At 36.9% G+C, this 17,556-nt stretch overlaps 3 protein-coding genes across 3 annotated transcripts; 1 reads left to right on the forward strand and 2 right to left on the reverse strand.

Annotated features, from left to right (window-relative positions):
* The first annotated feature begins 721 nt into the window (after positions 1 to 721).
* Positions 722 to 8,943, forward strand: LOC108199325 (putative 1-phosphatidylinositol-3-phosphate 5-kinase FAB1C). Its single transcript, XM_017367098.2, has 11 exons — positions 722 to 2,060; positions 2,675 to 3,436; positions 3,568 to 3,721; positions 3,799 to 4,140; positions 4,617 to 5,339; positions 5,429 to 5,760; positions 5,890 to 6,016; positions 6,112 to 6,276; positions 6,409 to 7,872; positions 8,036 to 8,302; positions 8,570 to 8,943. The coding sequence occupies exons 1-11, from the start codon at positions 1,594 to 1,596 to the stop codon at positions 8,822 to 8,824; spliced, it is 5,058 nt and encodes a 1,685-aa protein (XP_017222587.1). The 5' UTR covers positions 722 to 1,593; the 3' UTR covers positions 8,825 to 8,943.
* Positions 8,944 to 9,689: 746 nt separating this feature from the next.
* On the reverse strand, positions 9,690 to 10,920 carry LOC108198669 (uncharacterized protein At1g66480). Its single transcript, XM_017366445.2, has 2 exons — positions 10,215 to 10,920; positions 9,690 to 9,907 (listed from the first exon to the last, which is right to left on the reverse strand). Exons 1-2 carry the CDS (start codon positions 10,797 to 10,799, stop codon positions 9,854 to 9,856), a joined length of 639 nt encoding a protein of 212 aa, XP_017221934.1. The 5' UTR covers positions 10,800 to 10,920; the 3' UTR covers positions 9,690 to 9,853.
* Positions 10,921 to 12,970: 2,050 nt separating this feature from the next.
* LOC108199990 (U-box domain-containing protein 10) lies at positions 12,971 to 16,607 on the reverse strand. The gene is made up of 4 exons (XM_017368026.2): positions 16,161 to 16,607; positions 14,926 to 15,042; positions 14,367 to 14,819; positions 12,971 to 14,250 (listed from the first exon to the last, which is right to left on the reverse strand). The coding sequence occupies exons 1-4, from the start codon at positions 16,488 to 16,490 to the stop codon at positions 13,180 to 13,182; spliced, it is 1,971 nt and encodes a 656-aa protein (XP_017223515.1). The 5' UTR covers positions 16,491 to 16,607; the 3' UTR covers positions 12,971 to 13,179.
* Between the last annotated feature and the right edge of the window lie 949 nt (positions 16,608 to 17,556).

The raw sequence follows: 17,556 nt of genomic DNA on the forward strand, positions 1-17,556 counted from the left end.
TATATGACATTAAAATTTTATAATATCCAATTTAGTTAGTAGTACATTAAATTTTTAATTAGATGATAAATTTTTATTTACTTAATAATAATGATAATAATATTATAAACTGAAGAAAAATTAGGTACCAGTTATTTATCTAAAATTGTTCAAGATAGCTATAGATAAGATTATGCTAGCCAATGGTTAAAGACAAATGTGAAAATAGTAAAATATAAGTGACCAGAATAAGAAATATATTAAAATAAGTAGATAATTAAATACGAGGGAGGGACAAAGATAAAGCGTTCATTTTCATGACATAAACTCAGAACAAAGATAAAGTTGACAGCAATGGGTGGGAAAAGCTAGAGAGATACCAAGAAAGAAACACATAAAAAAATACTCCCTCCGTCCCACCAGGTTCTTTACGTTACTTTTTGGCACGTATTTTTTGGCACGCATTTTAAGGCTCATGTAAAGTATACTTACATTATATATATATTTTAAAAAAAATTCTTGAAAAAAAGTTTGAAATTTAAACTTTTATTCAGAAAAAGAAAAAATCAAAAATATGTTATAGAACTATATTTTACGAGAGCTTCAAAATGCGTGCAAACAGTGTACGTAAACTTCATGTTGGGACGGAGGGAGTATAAAAAATAATATTTTATTTGAATTTTTATAAATACACACACATGGGTATTGTATAATACTAGTTGTTTGTGTGATGTGGGACAGTAAAGATTGTTTAATGGAGAATTGAGTTGTGAAAATGAAAGCTTCACCGGGAAAGATGGGTATGAAAGAGAAACTAGTAGAGTTCATCAAGAAGCAAATTTTTATGGAGATGAGAGCTTGTCAATTTAATGCAAAGGGGAATTTCTCAGTACTCTTTCTTTTCCTTCTTTTCATTTCCATCCTTTTTCTTCTTTAAGTTTGCTTATCTTTACTTGATTTGACTGTTTTCAAGCTTTCTTGATGTGGGTTGTTTGTGTTTTTACTGTTTGATGCATAAAGATTGTAACTTTAGTGGAAGGGAATCTTGGTTTGCTTGTCAAGATTCAATCTTTAGCTCTAATCTTGATGTGGGTTGTTAGTGTTTTGACTGTTTGATGCATAAAGATTGGAACTTTATGAGAAGTGGATCTTGTTTTGGTTTAAAAATTCAATTTTTAGCTGTAATCTTGAAGTTTCTTGGAGTGGTTGAATTGGGCTTTTAGGGTTTGAGCAGAAAGGAAAAAATAGGAAAAAAGAAGAAGCTGAAGAAGTTAAAGAAGAAGAAGATCTATAGATGCTTGTGTTATTGTATACTAATAGAGATTTTGTATATATAGCAAGGAAGAAGGGTGTTGATTAATTCTCTTTGAGATATATATTGAAATCCAAGGGAAATATTTATTCCTTTCTTGTTACTTTTATTCTGACTGATCAGGTAGAAAAGATAATAGTATAACTTTATAAAACCCGCCATTTTTGTTGTGGGTTTGGTAAATTTCACCTCTATTAGTTGGGTAAAGTTTACTCTTTGATACAAACAATTGATTACATTAGTGAAAGAAGAGGAGGGGTTATAGTTTTTCTGGGCTGATATATGGTGGATTGGTGTATTCTATGGGAATACCTGATCATTCGATTCTGGATTTGATACATAAAGTTGGATCTTGGATTTATTGGGGAAGTGGTGATTTGGATTCTTGTTCCAGTGAATACAAGATGGCTAAAATCTGCTGTGATTGCATGATGCCTGTAGTGGAGTCTTCCGGTAGTAACCATTGCCAAAGATGTGGCAGGATCTTGTGTGAGAACTGTGTGCAGTCAAATGGTTGTATTGGTGTTGTTTCATCGGGGAACTCGATTTTAGATGGCTCATCTGAAGCTGGTGCTGTAACTAACTATTGCAAGTTCTGCTCTCATATCAGTAACAAGGAAAAAGTTGGGAAAAAGTTCATTGAAAAAGTTTATCCTTCAGACTCACCTAGACAAAGCCCTGAACCACCATCTCCATGTTCTACCGGGAGATGTGATGAATGTTGTCATCCAGATTCTGCCAGAAGCATAATTCATTACTCTCCAAGCAGGTAAAATATCATCTTGTTCTTGAAATTCCAATCTTTAGTTTCATATTTTAACAAAAAAGTAGTCCATCTTTGATCAAACAGAGTAAGTTTTGTCTAAACATGCAGCATATGATATACTCCAGTAATTATTTGGTAGAGTGACTGGAATTAAGTTCTTTTTGTGTGTGTGTGTGTTTATTACCAAATTCTATCACATATATAAGTTCATTTTATGGTGATCGGTGGTGCCAATGGGAGAAAGGATTATATAGGCTTCTCCAAATATTCTAAGAAGTTTAGAATTCAGTTCATAAGATTATCTTAAATGGTTTACTAATGTATATATGATTATATATGACTATATAGCAAATAGTCTTCATATTGTAATTCCTTATAAACAAACATATCTAACGAGTAATAGGAGCCTGTTAGATGGTCAGTAATTATTCTTCTTCGGATGGTTCACTGATTGTTGTGCAGATGTTTATAGTTGTAAGCCTAAGTGATCTCTTCCTACTACATAACACTTATAATTACTTCAAACATCCTCATCACATACCAATTTAATAGCCTGTTTCATTTATCAGAAGTTGCTTATGCTTTGGTACACTGAATATATCATGCTTATGTTGTAGGAGCGATGATGATGATAAAGAGGACTCCAACAAAACCTTTTTCAGTTCATTTTTTGATGATACATCGGATGTAGATTCAAGTAGTATTAGTGCTAGACATGAATTTTACAGTTCCAAGTCAGTTGGATCAAGTCCACTGGACAGCCCCTGTAGGATCCAAAATTTTAATAGGATAGGGCATCCTGTAGAGCAGGAGCAAGTAGGAACCTCAAGGTTTCAAAATGGTCCCTCTGATCAAGAAACTTCGGCTGTATTAGAAATGCCTGAGATGGGGACTAAGAATCCTGAAAATGCTTGTCAAAAGGAGAATAATTTGTTGACATTCCAAGATCGACCTCTAGATTTGGAGAAGAATGGTCTTATCTGGTTTCCTCCACCTGCTGTTGATGAAAATGATGAGAAAGAAGACAACTTCTTTGCATATGAAGATGACGAGGATGATATTGGGGAGTCTACTGCAATGTTTTCATCTGCCGACATTGACAACATGCTATCAGAGAAGGATAAAGACAATGATGGCCAAAAGGATTCATTAAGAGCTGTCGTACAGGGGCATTTTAGAGCCCTTGTGTTGCAGCTTTTGCTTGGGGAGGGGATACAGGTGAGTAAAGAAAACAATGAAGACAATTGGCTAGATGTAGTTACAGAAATATCATGGCAAGCTGCAAACTTTGTGAGACCAGATACTAGCAGAGGAGGTAGTATGGATCCTGTCGATTACGTAAAAGTTAAGTGTATAGCATCCGGAAATCCCAGTGAAAGGTATACATTCATCTTCTCTTTTTGTTATTTCCTTTAATTTCCAGTTCTATATATCCCTTCTTGTACTAGTCTATACAGTAAACCGTGAAGAGTTTAATGCTACATTTGTAATATTTTTCATATGCATGCAGCAAATTCATTAAAGGAGTAGTTTGCACAAAAAATATAAAACACAAACGCATGATTTCACAGTACAGAAACACTAGATTACTCATTTTGGATGGAGCACTCGAGTACCAAAGAGTTCCTAATCAGCTGGCATCTTTTGATACGCTACTACAACAGGTTTGTTTTTAGAAATCTGGTCTATTTGGTAAAATTGTGTGAAAGCATGAGCTTATGACCTTTACTTATCTCAATAGGAAATTGATTATCTGAAGATGATCGTTTCAAGGATAGAGGCTCATCATCCAAATGTGTTACTGGTTGAGAAAGGTGTATCTTCATATGCCCAAGAGTATCTGTTGGCGAAGGAGATCTCCTTGGTGTTGAATGTTAAAAAGCCTTTACTACAGAGAATAGCTAGGTGCACTGGTGCTTCTATAACTCCTATTGATAAGTTGTCTGTAGCTCGTTTAGGGCATTGTGAACTCTTTCGCATAGAAAAAGTATCTGAAAACCTTGAACAAGTGAATCAGCACCAGAGAAAGCCATCTAAGACCTTAATGTTCTTTGAAGGATGTCCACGGCGGTTAGGTTGCACGGTAAAGTTTTCCATCTATGCAAATTCATTTTAAACTTGAATATTTATTATATATTTTAAGAAATGATGGGAACTGCAATCACTTTATGAGCTTTAGGCATAGACATTGTTTTTCTTTATTAATCAGTTCATAAGAATATGTAAATAGTTATTCAGCACTGTGTCGTAATAGCTATCTGGTACAGTGTCCCTGACAGCAAGCTGTACAAAATTTTCACCTAATTAATTTTCCTTGAGCTAAAATCTCTTAGAAGTACAAAATCTGATAACAAAATGTGTGCATACTTGAATCTCGTTTAACAGCTACCATTAAAAGTATTTGTTATGTAGATGTGAAATGCTTCATATTTAAACCCTTTTTTGCATCCTAAATAATGTTTGGTTCAAAGTTTACATGTAGTCTCTATGTTGCTTACTATTTTTAGCTTCTAAAACAATTTCCCCTTTTAATTGATCATTATTTTTTGATTTAATTAGGTCCTGCTGAAGGGTTCTTGTCGTGAAGAACTAAAGAAAGTTAAACATGTTGTTCAGTATGCTGTTTTTGCAGCTTATCATTTGTCCCTTGAAACTTCATTCCTTGCAGATGAGGGTGCTAGCTTACCTAAACCGACCTTGGGATCCTCAATATCACTACTAGAAAGGACAAGTGTCGATAGTACTATTTCTGTTATTCCTACTTCCGTTGTTCCCACCTCCTACTCAGAAGTTGCTAATATCACAAGTTTTAATGACGAGTCTACAGGCCTCAATCTAGAACTCGAGGAAAGCGAGTCAGTACTTGAGCCTCTTAATCCTCAGTTCATCTCTTCTCCCAACTCTGTGGAATACAGACTCGGGTCCTCAGATGTCATAGACGATCACTTAACAGCTACAGCAGCCTTGGAAGAATACAGGCCAGGTGTAGTTGACAATTACGAAAGAAGAAATCTTGACGAGGAGAATACCCAGATGACCTCAGGCCATATGCAACTACAGGATCTCTACTGTCAGAAAAAGCTTGACGAGGTGCTTGCTATTGATGCCTCCAGTGAATACCATTCAGCAGGTGATAGTCACCAGAGCATACTGGTATCCTTTTCAAGTCGTTGTGTGCTTAATGGAACTGTCTGTGAGCGTTCTCGACTCCTGCGCATTAAATTTTATGGTTGTTTTGATAAACCACTTGGCAGGTATCTTCAAGATGATCTATTTGATCAGGTAACTGTTCTGTGTTTATCTGTACTATAATTGTTTGTCGCAAATTCATATGGCATGGGATTATTGAACTGCTTCACTTTTAATGCTAGACATCCTGCTGTAAATCATGCAAAGAACCAGCTGATTCCCATGTAGTCTGCTACACTCACCAGCAGGGTAATCTTACAATAAATGTTAGAAGGCTTCCCACAGTAAAGCTACCTGGAGAACGTGATGGAAAAATTTGGATGTGGCACCGGTGCCTGAGGTGTACACATATAGATGGAGTTCCACCAGCAACCCGCAGGGTGGTTATGTCTGATGCTGCTTGGGGCCTTTCTTTTGGGAAGTTCTTAGAACTTAGTTTCTCGAATCATGCAACTGCTAATCGTGTCGCAAGCTGTGGTCATTCTCTGCAAAGGGACTGTCTTCGGTACTATGGGTAATGTTATTTTGTTACTAGGACTTTTGTTTTTTAATTCCACTGTTGTGTTTTTTTGATACATGTCGGTTTATTTATATTTCTTTATTTTGTTTATAAAATTATGAAATGTTGTCTTTTGTATAACAGCTTTGGGAGTATGGTAGCATTCTTCCGGTACTCTCCTATTGATATTCTCTCTGTCCGTTTGCCCCCATCAGTTCTTGAATTCATTCCTCATTCTCAACAGGACTGGCTAAAGAAAGAGACAGCCGAGGTAATTTAGACACATATTATGCGATATCATGTAACAATTAGACTGCATGTTATCTGTCACATTTTTAATAATCTAATTCCTTTACTCTGCTACAGCTTTTAAGCAAGCAAACCACTTTGTACGAGGAAATATTGGGAGTGCTTCATAGGATTGAACAAAAAAGTACCTCTCTTGGACTTGAATCATCTGATAGAATTGAGTTACATAGTCACATCATTGAATTGAAGGACCAGCTAATAAAAGAGAGAGATGATTCTAATGTAAGCTCCAAGCAGATAACATATGTTTCTACATTGATATTGTCCACTGTTATTTGAGATAAATCTATGCTTTGAAATAATGTATTGAAAAAAGTATACTAATTTTTGCCTGCTTTAATGTTTTTTATGCAGTGTATACTCCAACCACCTAGCAAAGAGAGTTTAGAACTAGCTACAGTGACGATGGACATTTTTGAACTTAATCGCTTGAGACAATCGCTCCTGATCGTTTCACATGACTGGGATCAACGGCTTTGTTCATTGGATTCTCGCCTTAACTCTGAGACACGGCTTGGTCCCTCAGATCATGCTGGCCTAAAGAATTCAAGAAGTGTTTCATCTCTCAGCGATGTCACCCTTTCTCTTGACCATAATAATGTCGGTGTGTCTGAACAGATTTTAAATATACCAGATTTTCCCCAGGAAGATTTACCGTGCACGCATGACAAAGATCCTGAAGCTTCAGCAGTAAATTTTGGCGTTCGTGGAGTTTACATGTCGACATCATGTGAGATTAAGGATGAGTTGAAGACACATTCAGATGGAGAATCTACAGATAACAAGACATTATTAGAGCGTGCTCCCTCAGCGGCATCTGAATTGTCGGATAAAATTGACTCTGTGTGGAATGGTACAGCGGACTATAGTCCGCTGAAATTACCTTCGAGAAGATTATCATCGCCAGCAAGAGTTCAATCATTTGATTCTGCTATAAGATTCCAAGAAAGGGTTAAGAAGGGATTGCCTCCCTCCTCGATGCATTTATCAGCAGTCAGATCTTTTCACGCTTCTGGGGAATATGTAAACATGCTTAGAGATCCCATACCTGACTTACAAAGGACTTCTACTCAAATTTCACCTCACGAGGCCCAGAAATTTAACCTTTGGAATGCCTCACCCTCATTTATTTCTTCTGCATCTCTTTTGCCTAATGGGGCACGATTGGTACTTTCATCAAATGGCCAGACAGATTTGATTATTGTTGTTTATGATAATGAACCAACTAGTGCTATATCTTATGCGCTCAGTTCCAGAGAGCATAAAGACTGGATAGCCGATAAATCTAGTGGATTTGAAGAGGCCTGGAATGCTGCTCAACTGAAGCGAGAGGATTCTGCAGCTTCGACCATTCCAGCCTGGCAGTCTTTTGGGTCTTTAGACTTGGATTACATCCACTACGGAAGTTATGGTTCTGAAGATGTTTCGACCACTATTGGTACCATACTAACGGAGCCTAGTAGTAGTCCCCATTTCAAAATTTCTTTTGAGGCCGAGTCACCTAATTCTGGAGGAAGGGTAAAGTTTTCAGTTACCTGTTATTTCCCAAAGCAATTTGATGCTCTCAGAAAGAAATGTGGCTGTAATGAAGTAGATCTTGTACATTCTCTGAGCCGATGTCAGAGGTGGAATGCACAAGGTGGGAAAAGCAACGTTTACTTCGCAAAGTCTTTGGATGAAAGGTTTATTGTGAAGCAAGTCACGAAAACTGAATTAGTATCTTTTGAAGAGTTTGCACCTGAGTACTTTAAATATATGAAAGCTTCTGTAGACTCTAAAAGTCCCACATGTCTTGCGAAAATTCTCGGGATATTTCAGGTTGATTTCATTCTTCGTATATGCTCTCTTTATTTCTTAGTATCTTAGTTTCTTACAGCTGTCAGTCAACATACGCCCGTTCCTTGGGTTCAGCTGGGGTTGGGCAAATGGGACCGATAATGCTCTAGTTACTATTATTCTAATTTCTTTGTGAAAATCTCAGGTGACTGTTAAACACTTGAAGGGTGGCAAGGAAACTAAAATGGATCTGATGGTGATGGAGAATCTCTTTTTCAGAAGAAACATTTCGAGAGTCTATGATCTCAAGGGCTCTGCACGGTCCCGTTACAATTCTGATACTACCGGAGAAAACAAGGTGTTGCTGGATATGAATCTGTTAGAAGCATTACGAACTAAACCCATGTTTCTTGGAAGCAAGGCCAAGAGAAGCCTGGAAAGAGCAGTTTGGAATGACACATCATTTTTAGCGGTAAGCTAATTTTATCCAACTACCTACATAATTGTGATTTTATTTATACATTAGTTTATTTTTGGGACGGTAATGTAGTGCAAGTCATGATCAAGACCCTTGGTATGCTTAATGAACAATGCACGTAAAAATTAGTGACAGGGCTTTAAATAATTAAGTAAACAAAAACAGAAACGGGATATTGATAATCTTGGTAGTTGTGTGCATACCATGAGCTGGAATGCATCGAAAATATGTTAAGTTCCAAGTTCGTATTCTGTGTTGCAGTCGGTGGATGTTATGGATTATTCTTTGCTGGTGGGAGTGGATGAAGAAAGGAAAGAGCTGGTACTAGGGATAATCGATTACATGAGACAATATACATGGGACAAGCACTTGGAGACATGGGTGAAGAGCTCTGGAATACTAGGCGGTGCAAAGAATGCTGCCCCGACTATTGTTTCTCCGAAACTATACAAGAAACGATTTAGAAAGGCGATGACAACCTATTTCCTTACAGTGCCTGATCAGTGGTCGGCATAGCCAATAGCGAGATAATATCTAGGATTTAGTTTGAGCACAATTCATGTTACATCATGTACATTACATCTAATCTTTTGTAACCCATTTATCAAATAAACATTTGATGGTTGAGTAGTTTATGCTTGGGTTGTCATTTAAATCATGTTGAAGCTCTGACAGGGTTTTGCTGTGTTTTAACGGGTTCGAACTTGGAAGATAGCAGGTCTGTGCTCTACAGATAACACGTAATAGATAACAAGTAGATACTTGACTATTACTCGAGAATATATTGAAGCTACATTTCGTGCAAGACGAGCAAAATGCAAATCGGGATCAAAAAAAGTGTATGTAACATGTATTCTTCGAGTTTTATACCAGTTCTTGAAATCTCTCTTTAAACATTTTTTCAAAGGATAACACAATGACTTTGATGGTTTTTACGTTTTATTTATTAAAAGAGTCTGCCGTCAAATGTCTGGGACGCGCAGATGTAACTGAAAGTCTTGTTCGAACATGGGTTAGGTTTAGAAAAACTGAAGGATTAACATATCCTCCGGCATTGATGTTGGCCTTTTCTATCATAATTCGGGGAGATAACACTTTAAATATCGTTTTCTACATCTCACATATCATTTTATAATATTATATCATTTAATTTTTATAACTTTTATAAAAAATAGCCAGATGATGGAATGTTTTGAATTAACATTATTTTATCGGAAAGCCCAAATAAGGGAATTTCATATAAATATATACTTAACGTTCGAGACTGAACACGTTTTAACAAATACTGTGTTTTTTGGTATGCATACTGTGTTGAAATAAGACAATTGCGGGTTCTTGCGGTGCAGCTGCTTGTGTAAATAGTGAAATAAAATTTCGACAGTAAATCAAAATGCGCCAAAATTTCGAAAGATTGGAATCAAAACATTAGTTGCTGTCTTGCTCGTAAGAGATTACATATATACATTCGGGTTACATGCACTCGTATATAGTATTAACGACGTGAATGCACAAGCATTGTTCTTGCAGCTTCAATCGCGAGCATTGTCATCCTGATTCATGAATCTCGCCTACATCGACTGGCAAGAACGCCACTCGCTTCTGCATAAATTCAAGAATCAAAAGCCTGAATAAACAAGTTTCTTCAAACTTGATAACGTGACAGATGGATTATACACAACATGTTGAAATATAACATAAGATTTATTTAGTGTCTTCCTCTAATATTTTAATTTTAGATGGACTGGTTCCAAACATGGTATCAGAGCTCAGGTTCGACAGAGGTCTCAGGTTCGGACACGAAGACATTAATTGCCCAAAGATGCATGAAGATTCAGAGGCCAAAAAATAAACAACATAAGGAACAAAATTAATAAAATTGTTCTTATGATTTTGCAGAGAACCATACCTCACGCGGCTTGACGCCGTGGCTAGCTCTACCATAGCCACCGTCCTTCCAATGCACTCGGCCATTGGTCTCGCCTTCACTCGAATCCAGACATAGCTGCATTAGCCTCTCGGCTGCCTCGGCCTCGGTCTTGCTTTCACTCATCAACTTCTGCACCTCTGCCTTCGGCAACCTCATTTTCAGCTTCCCGGGCTCACTTTCCATCACTCCCCTCCTCTCATCACCAATGCTGCTCTTCTGCTGCATCAACGAGAGATCGGAAACCGATCTTTTGGCCAGCATTAGGCTCTCCAGTCTGTCTTTAGCACTCATGTTAATGCCTGATCGCACTTTTCTCATTGATCTGTTTTCTGCAACTTTAGGTAATTCTACTAAGAAGTATAGCCTTTTGGGCTTGAGTTCTTGGTAAGGTCCTAGTGGCTTTGCTCGAATTCCGAAATGCTTAACAGCCTCTGAGTCTAGCAGAACATAGCCTGGATAGTCCTTTGTGACTGAACCTGCTTGAAGTGGAGTTTTTAACTTCATTGTCTCACCATTAATCTTCATAATCTTTGTTCTCTTTTTCCCTCCTATGCTATTACCCATCTTCTTTTACACTAGCTAATGCTCTCTCTCTCTCTCTCTCTCTACTATCTCTCCTCAACTACTAATCTCTCCCTCTCTCTCTCTCTCTCTCTCTCTCTCTCTCTCTCTCTCTCTCTCTCTCTCTCCCTCCCTCCCTCTCTCTCCCCTTCTCTGTGTATGAAATGCACAGAAACTTAACCTGTTTCTAGGACTTGACTGTTTAGTACGCAGAGCTTGAATATTTTGGCACAGTGTTGGGGGATAGTTGAGGATAATTGTGTATGGATTGGCTGTCGTAGCTTTTAAGGTCAAATAAGTAAGGCGTCTTGGAAACATGCTCCAACTTGAAAATACAGTACTTAATACTTATGATTGACTTTTAACTAGATTATGAACTCCTTGGATTTTGTCAATACTATTTCTAATACCGAAAATTATCATTGACATATTGCTCACTAACAATATCGCTATTCGCTTCACTTAAATCAAAAATATTGATTTCTGTTTCAATTATTAAAAAAATTAATTGAAATTTAAATATTCACGCACACAATTATTTATACGATCTCGTTATCGAGTGGACAGAGATAGAGCTGTAAACGAATCGAACTCGGACGAACTCTTACCGAACTCGAACAAAATCTTAACGAACCGAATAATGTTTGATAATTTTATCGAACAAATTTTTATGTCCGAACTCGAGTTCGGTAACGAACCGAACCGAACACGAACTGTTCACGAACATGTCGAACCGAACCGAACACGAACAGTTCGCGAACAATAGATATTTTAAAATAATATTCAGGCTATTTTCAAATTAATTTAACAAAAAAATTACCTCAAATATTTTATTTATATATTTACAACATATACAATATCAATTTTAAATTAATGTACAATTATAAAATAATATTATTACCTAAATTATGAATATTATATATTATATTTACATATAATATTATAAATATTTTTATATATTGTCGAACGAACACGAGCATAACGAACCGAACACGAACACGAGCTTAACGAACCGAACACGAACCGAGCACCCTAAAAGTTCGGTTCGGTTCGTTAAGCTTATCGGACGGAAAATGTTGTTCGAACTCGTGTTCGGTAAGCTTATCGGACGAGCTTACCGAACTCGAACACGAACCGAACCGAGCGAGCTTACCGAACAGTTCGGTTCGTTTACAGCTCTAGACAGAGAGAAGAATAAGTCGATGATTAGGTAATCATGTACATGAAACAGAGTAAACTTTCAACGAGAATGACACGCATGTACACGACAATCCTGGTGTAAATTCAAGAAATTTTGTAGATTCCATTTAACATCGACTTGCGACTAATACAGAATTATTTAGATAAATGAGCAGTGACTTAACTAAAAAACCAAGACTTAAGTAACTTGTAAAGGTCCGATCTTATCAGTTATCACGTTCTCTGCTGCTGATTCGTTCAGATTATACTTTGTATTATTAAACAAACGTCGGCTAGAAATTGACAAGAAAACTAAGTGACGAAATGGATGCAAATGCATGAATAAGATTTCTCTTCTCATACTACTTGACCCCGTGACTCGGCCTGGCAGCACAAGAGATGTTGAAATAACGAGTGCAAATGCATGAATGAAGATGCTATTTCTTGTTTCTACCTCCTTACCGACAAGGAGGTTTCGGAGCCAATAATATTTTTCGACATAGTTTCGATTTTGGGAAATTTGCCGATTGATTATGGAAAATTTTCGAAAACACAATTTTTTGCTAAGGTGTGTGTGATTTTAATATTTTTTGAAAAAATTTGCAAAAATACCAAATTTTTTACAAATTATTTGCAAAAATCCAGTCTGCAACTTACGTAATGCAGTTAATTAGCTCCGCAGGATTGCAAATCTAGTTGTAAGTATGTTTGCACGTGATTGTAACTGGTTTGCAAAAATATTTTCAAAAGTTTGGTACTTTTGCAAAATATTTAAAAACAGATGTAATATTTTTGCAAAAAAAAGTTTGAGACTTGGGTATTTACGAGAAAATCACTTAATTTTGTTCTCAAGTAACAAGTAAATTTTATATTGTAGATTCCTGAGATATACGAACTATATTAATGAACGTTTATCAATCATAATATTCTTTTTTGGCGCAAGGATATGCGGACATCGAACCAGAACAAGATAATTCTGCAAATTACGAACTATATCAAAAGAATTTATGCACTTGTATATAGAATAGATGATATAAGTACATTGGTAAGCATGACATTGTTCTTATTTCTCATGCTTTAAGCATCAGATACTTTCAATCCACAATGACACAGAATAAAGGTAGAAAAAACGTGAAAATTAATTATCAGATAAAATGAAATAAATTTAAATAATTAATTAATTATCTTGTCAATATTCCACCTGTCAGAGCTGTTTCGATTTTCTTAGATGCCCCAACAATGAAGTAGCCTTCCTCTTGGCCCTCTCTGTGCCAGATTTCGCAAGCTCTGTCAGTGGAATAACCGCGCCAAGCCTACTTAGTGATGCAAGATTTTCGGTATCTCTCTTGCACAATGAGAGCAGAATGGCAGCTGCATTCTCCTTGTTCCGCGGCAGGCCTGTTCTCAGAAGATCAATCAATGCTGGTATGGTGCTAGCTTTTATGATGGCGGCCTTAGCCTCTTGGTGACTCACAAGGACAGAGAGTATAGTCAATGCTTCGTCGATCATGCAACTGCTTGTATCTGTCAGCATTTTCAGCAATGCTGTGATGATCCCGGCCCTGACAGCCCTTCCCTTGTTTCCTTGATAAATGCACAAATTAAACAAGGCTGTTGCAGCATCTTTCTTCCCTCGAGAGCTTCCATTGTGGAGCAGTTCCACCAATGCTGGTATTGCACCAGATGCACCGATGATGATTTTGTTCTCATCAGCGAGGGACAGGCTAAAGAGTGTTGCTGCTGCGTTTTCTTTTGTTTCCATGCTTCCGGCTCTGAGGACTTGGACTATAGAAGGAATGGCACCAGCAAGCATTATAAGTCCTTTGTTGTGTTCGTATATAGAAAGGTTGAGAATGGAAGTGATTGAATTATCTTGAGTTATGCCATCATCAGAAGTCAGTAAGCTCACAAGAATAGGTATAGCTCCTGCTTCGCCAATTAGTATTCTGTTATCTGTGCTTCTTTTGGAAAGTGAACGAATTTCCCTCACTGCTGCCCTACGCTCCTCAATAGACCGGCTAGAGAGCTTACGGACAAGTGACTCGATAGCTGCTATCTCTCCACTAACATCACGAAACGTTCCATCACTTCTTTTAACCTTACCACTTGTTAGTGCTGTTGGCTGTTCAACATTGTGTGTTACACACCACTGAGTAATAAGATTTCTTAAGACGTAGTTTGGGGTTAGAGTGAGATGTTGAAGTTTCTGTTGAGTTTTTGGACAATTTGTGTTTCCGCAATCTATCCATCTCTGGATGTAGGATCTCTCATATGTCTGGACAAAAAGAGGAAGATGGAATTAGAAAGGAAGTACATATGAAATTAGTCAAAAAGCGGAAGATATAACAGAGAACATATTTATGATATTTGCAGTTTTGCCGCAAAATTTACCTGTCCTGTGGCCACTATAACAGGGTCCCTCATCACTTCAAGGGAAATCGGACATAAAAAATCATCAGGAATTACTGGAGAACTGGGCTTTCTATTCTCCTCTGAGTTTTTTGGGGATGAGTTCTCTCCATCATCAGCATCAGCATTGTCCAACAAACAGATCTCGGAAGATGCAGAGGAGCTTCCCCTCCTTTCTAACCTATGAATCATCTGATCTGATCCATATCCTTTTGAAGAATTTGTTCTCGGAGAAACTTCCACCTTTTCCGTAACTTCATGATCGATGCTACCTGTACTCTCTACGTGTAAGCTCCCGATTATCCTGTTCCTTGACTGTAATGGATCGATCTCTTTATCTAATGGCTGGGACAAAGCACGTGACAATCTACTCGGAGTCAGTGAGCCACCATATTTTTCTGTTGCTCTTCTCAACTGCCCTCTTACAAGATCAACCTGTAAAAGGAAACCAGTTGTATGACAAACAAGCTCAACTGATAAAATGTTGTCAACATAAAGTTTAAGCCATTCTTTCAACAAGGCTCATCAGCTCAAGTCTTACCTGTTCTTGAACTTCCTCCGAGATATCTAATTGATCATACGGAAAGTTTTTCAATGCTCTCTCAAGTTTCCATGTCAGGCACTGAAACTGAAAGGCAATTTTCTTGGCAGCACCTTCCTGAAATCAAAATCCGAATCAGAAAGTTATTAAAAATAAATAAAAGGGCTTACATCATGGACAAACATGAATACAGAGGGGATTATTAGGGAATCTTCCAACACATGAATAACATCTACGCTAATGACTATCTGTACAAAATATCATATTGCCTGGCCTCTGTAACCTGGCTCTTCCTAGATCAATTCAACACCAGAACTCTTAATTGCCAATTTATAGCTTTTCGTGTTCTGATCTTAATACAGCATGTCCTTCTAGAGTACATTCGATTATATTAAGTACGAGTTAAACTGCCCAAAAAGAACTATGTACTAGCTACCGGAAATGGGAATGGTATGAATGAGATGGAATACGAATATCTATATACTTATGGTTAGCTCTGTCATATGTAAGCCGAAACAGCTGATTCTTGTCCTTGTAACTGTACAATATTTATTCAAGTATCAAGCAACTAGAATTTCAATGGAAGATCTATCATCTATACGCATCATAAAAAGGGTTTAAGCTCCCAAATAACTCATCTTTATACTTGATGATCTCCACAAAGAACTTGTATAGTTATAATCATATAACATATTGTGATCTTTTTATCGTCATTTAGAACAGCACAAAGCTTATGATGAAAAGGCCAACAAACTTTTATCCAATCTATAGGATGATAATTAATCCGGGGATCGGAACATGTACTATAAACCATAATGCAATAATCTAAATTCTAAAGTTTAGAAGGTCGTTTTTGACGCAATAATCAAGTCTCTGCATGTTATATTTAATCAACTAGAATGTTGTGCTTGGCATAACAGCCATATTTCTTCATGATACATACTAGATCACAAATTGAACCGTGAAAACAGTCTCCTCGTCAAATTAAGGTTATAGACTATATTGACCTCCCTGGACCCCTCTCTGACCATGTTCGTAACTAGTCTTGTACACTGTCTACGACCTGCTCGTAAAATTGCAATGCAAAACTCCAAACACACATACTTGCAAATCTAGTAAATAAATGACTAAAACTAAAATCTCGAAACAAAACAAAAACACCCAAATTGCCAAACCAATTCAACACATTACACAAAACAGATACAAACAATATTTCAACAATAAACAAATCATACCTGGGAGATCTTGGCATCAAAGCTGTCGGCAGCAACAAGCAATCCTTTACTAGCTTGAACAACCACTTTAAGATCAACCAAACAAGAACAACTCGAAGAATTCACACTAAACTCATCAAGCACTCTCAAGTCCCCTTTAAAATCTCTAACTTCTTCAAGTAAATGCGAGAGCAGAGCAATCCTCCGGGCCAAGTCTGAACAATCCTTTTTAAATGGCCCCTTGAAGCCGCCACACGAGGCCCGGCCCACGTCTTGGACGAGGCCCATCAATGCATGTAGAGAGGCGGAGGTGGAGTCGCCGGAGGAGAAGGCTGTGACACCGCCGGCCATTTTTTGGAGATGGAATGGAGTTTGGAGTATGAAGACAAGAGATGAGAGTTGTTATTATTACATGGGGAGTTTAAGAATGAGAGTGTTTTTTATTGCTTAAAAACAAACGCACCACTTGTGGTATTATAGTATTTGCTATAATGTTGTTTGCTTTAGCTCATGTTTGGCTGGATTTTTGGTTTTTTTATTTTTTTTTTAGTTTTACTTGTCAAAGTTAGTGGATATCACATTTATTGATGGAATTTCCTTTCTTTTTTTGAAAGATTTGATGGAATTTTGTTGATTATTTCAAATCAAACTAACTATATTGAAAATGACATAATACCCTCTCATATTTCTCCCCTAGCTCGAGAATTCGATAAATTTATGATTTTTTTTTTGAATATTTAAATTTATATATCTTACAAATAAATTTCTGTTCTAATATTTGTTGAATTGAGCGAGAGTCAAATTCAAATATCCCCGGATCACAGAAAATAAATTTATTAATTGGATTATCCAAACGTGTTCAAATGTACAAACTTATTTATCTCTATCAAAAATTTAAGTATTTATGACATTATTTTAAAGATCTCTAATTTTTTTAAAAATCTATGACTAATTTTTAACTTTTTTTTTACCAATTACACTCCTATTTAACTAAAAATCCATGACTTATCAAAAACATCTTTGAGAAATCTCTAATAAATCATGAATCGGTAGTTCAGTTGATTAGCTCAGATTTTTGATTTCTCCGCGATTCGGTTTTCCATTTTTTTTACGGGAATAATGGGAAATAATTGTATGAGTTTCAGCCATGGTTTTGAGACCATAGAATGTGGAATGCTGATCTAACGAGACAGGTATGGCACACAGTGTCTGTTTGCATGGTGAGAATTGCTTCCAGTTCACTTAGCCCCCACCTGCCTCATACCACACACTCCATAGCAATTTCTTAGCTCTTGCATTTGGAATAAATCATCTGGATCAAGAGGTCTCGACAAAGTCTTGCATGCAATTAAGGATATGATTCAGTCTCGTCTTCTTTTTGTTTCTCGTGTTACATGTTCTAATCCTCTTTGCTTGG

The sequence above is a fragment of the Daucus carota genome, chromosome 8 (genome assembly GCF_001625215.2).
Source record: "Daucus carota subsp. sativus chromosome 8, DH1 v3.0, whole genome shotgun sequence".
Classification (NCBI taxonomy): Eukaryota; Viridiplantae; Streptophyta; class Magnoliopsida; order Apiales; family Apiaceae; genus Daucus; species Daucus carota.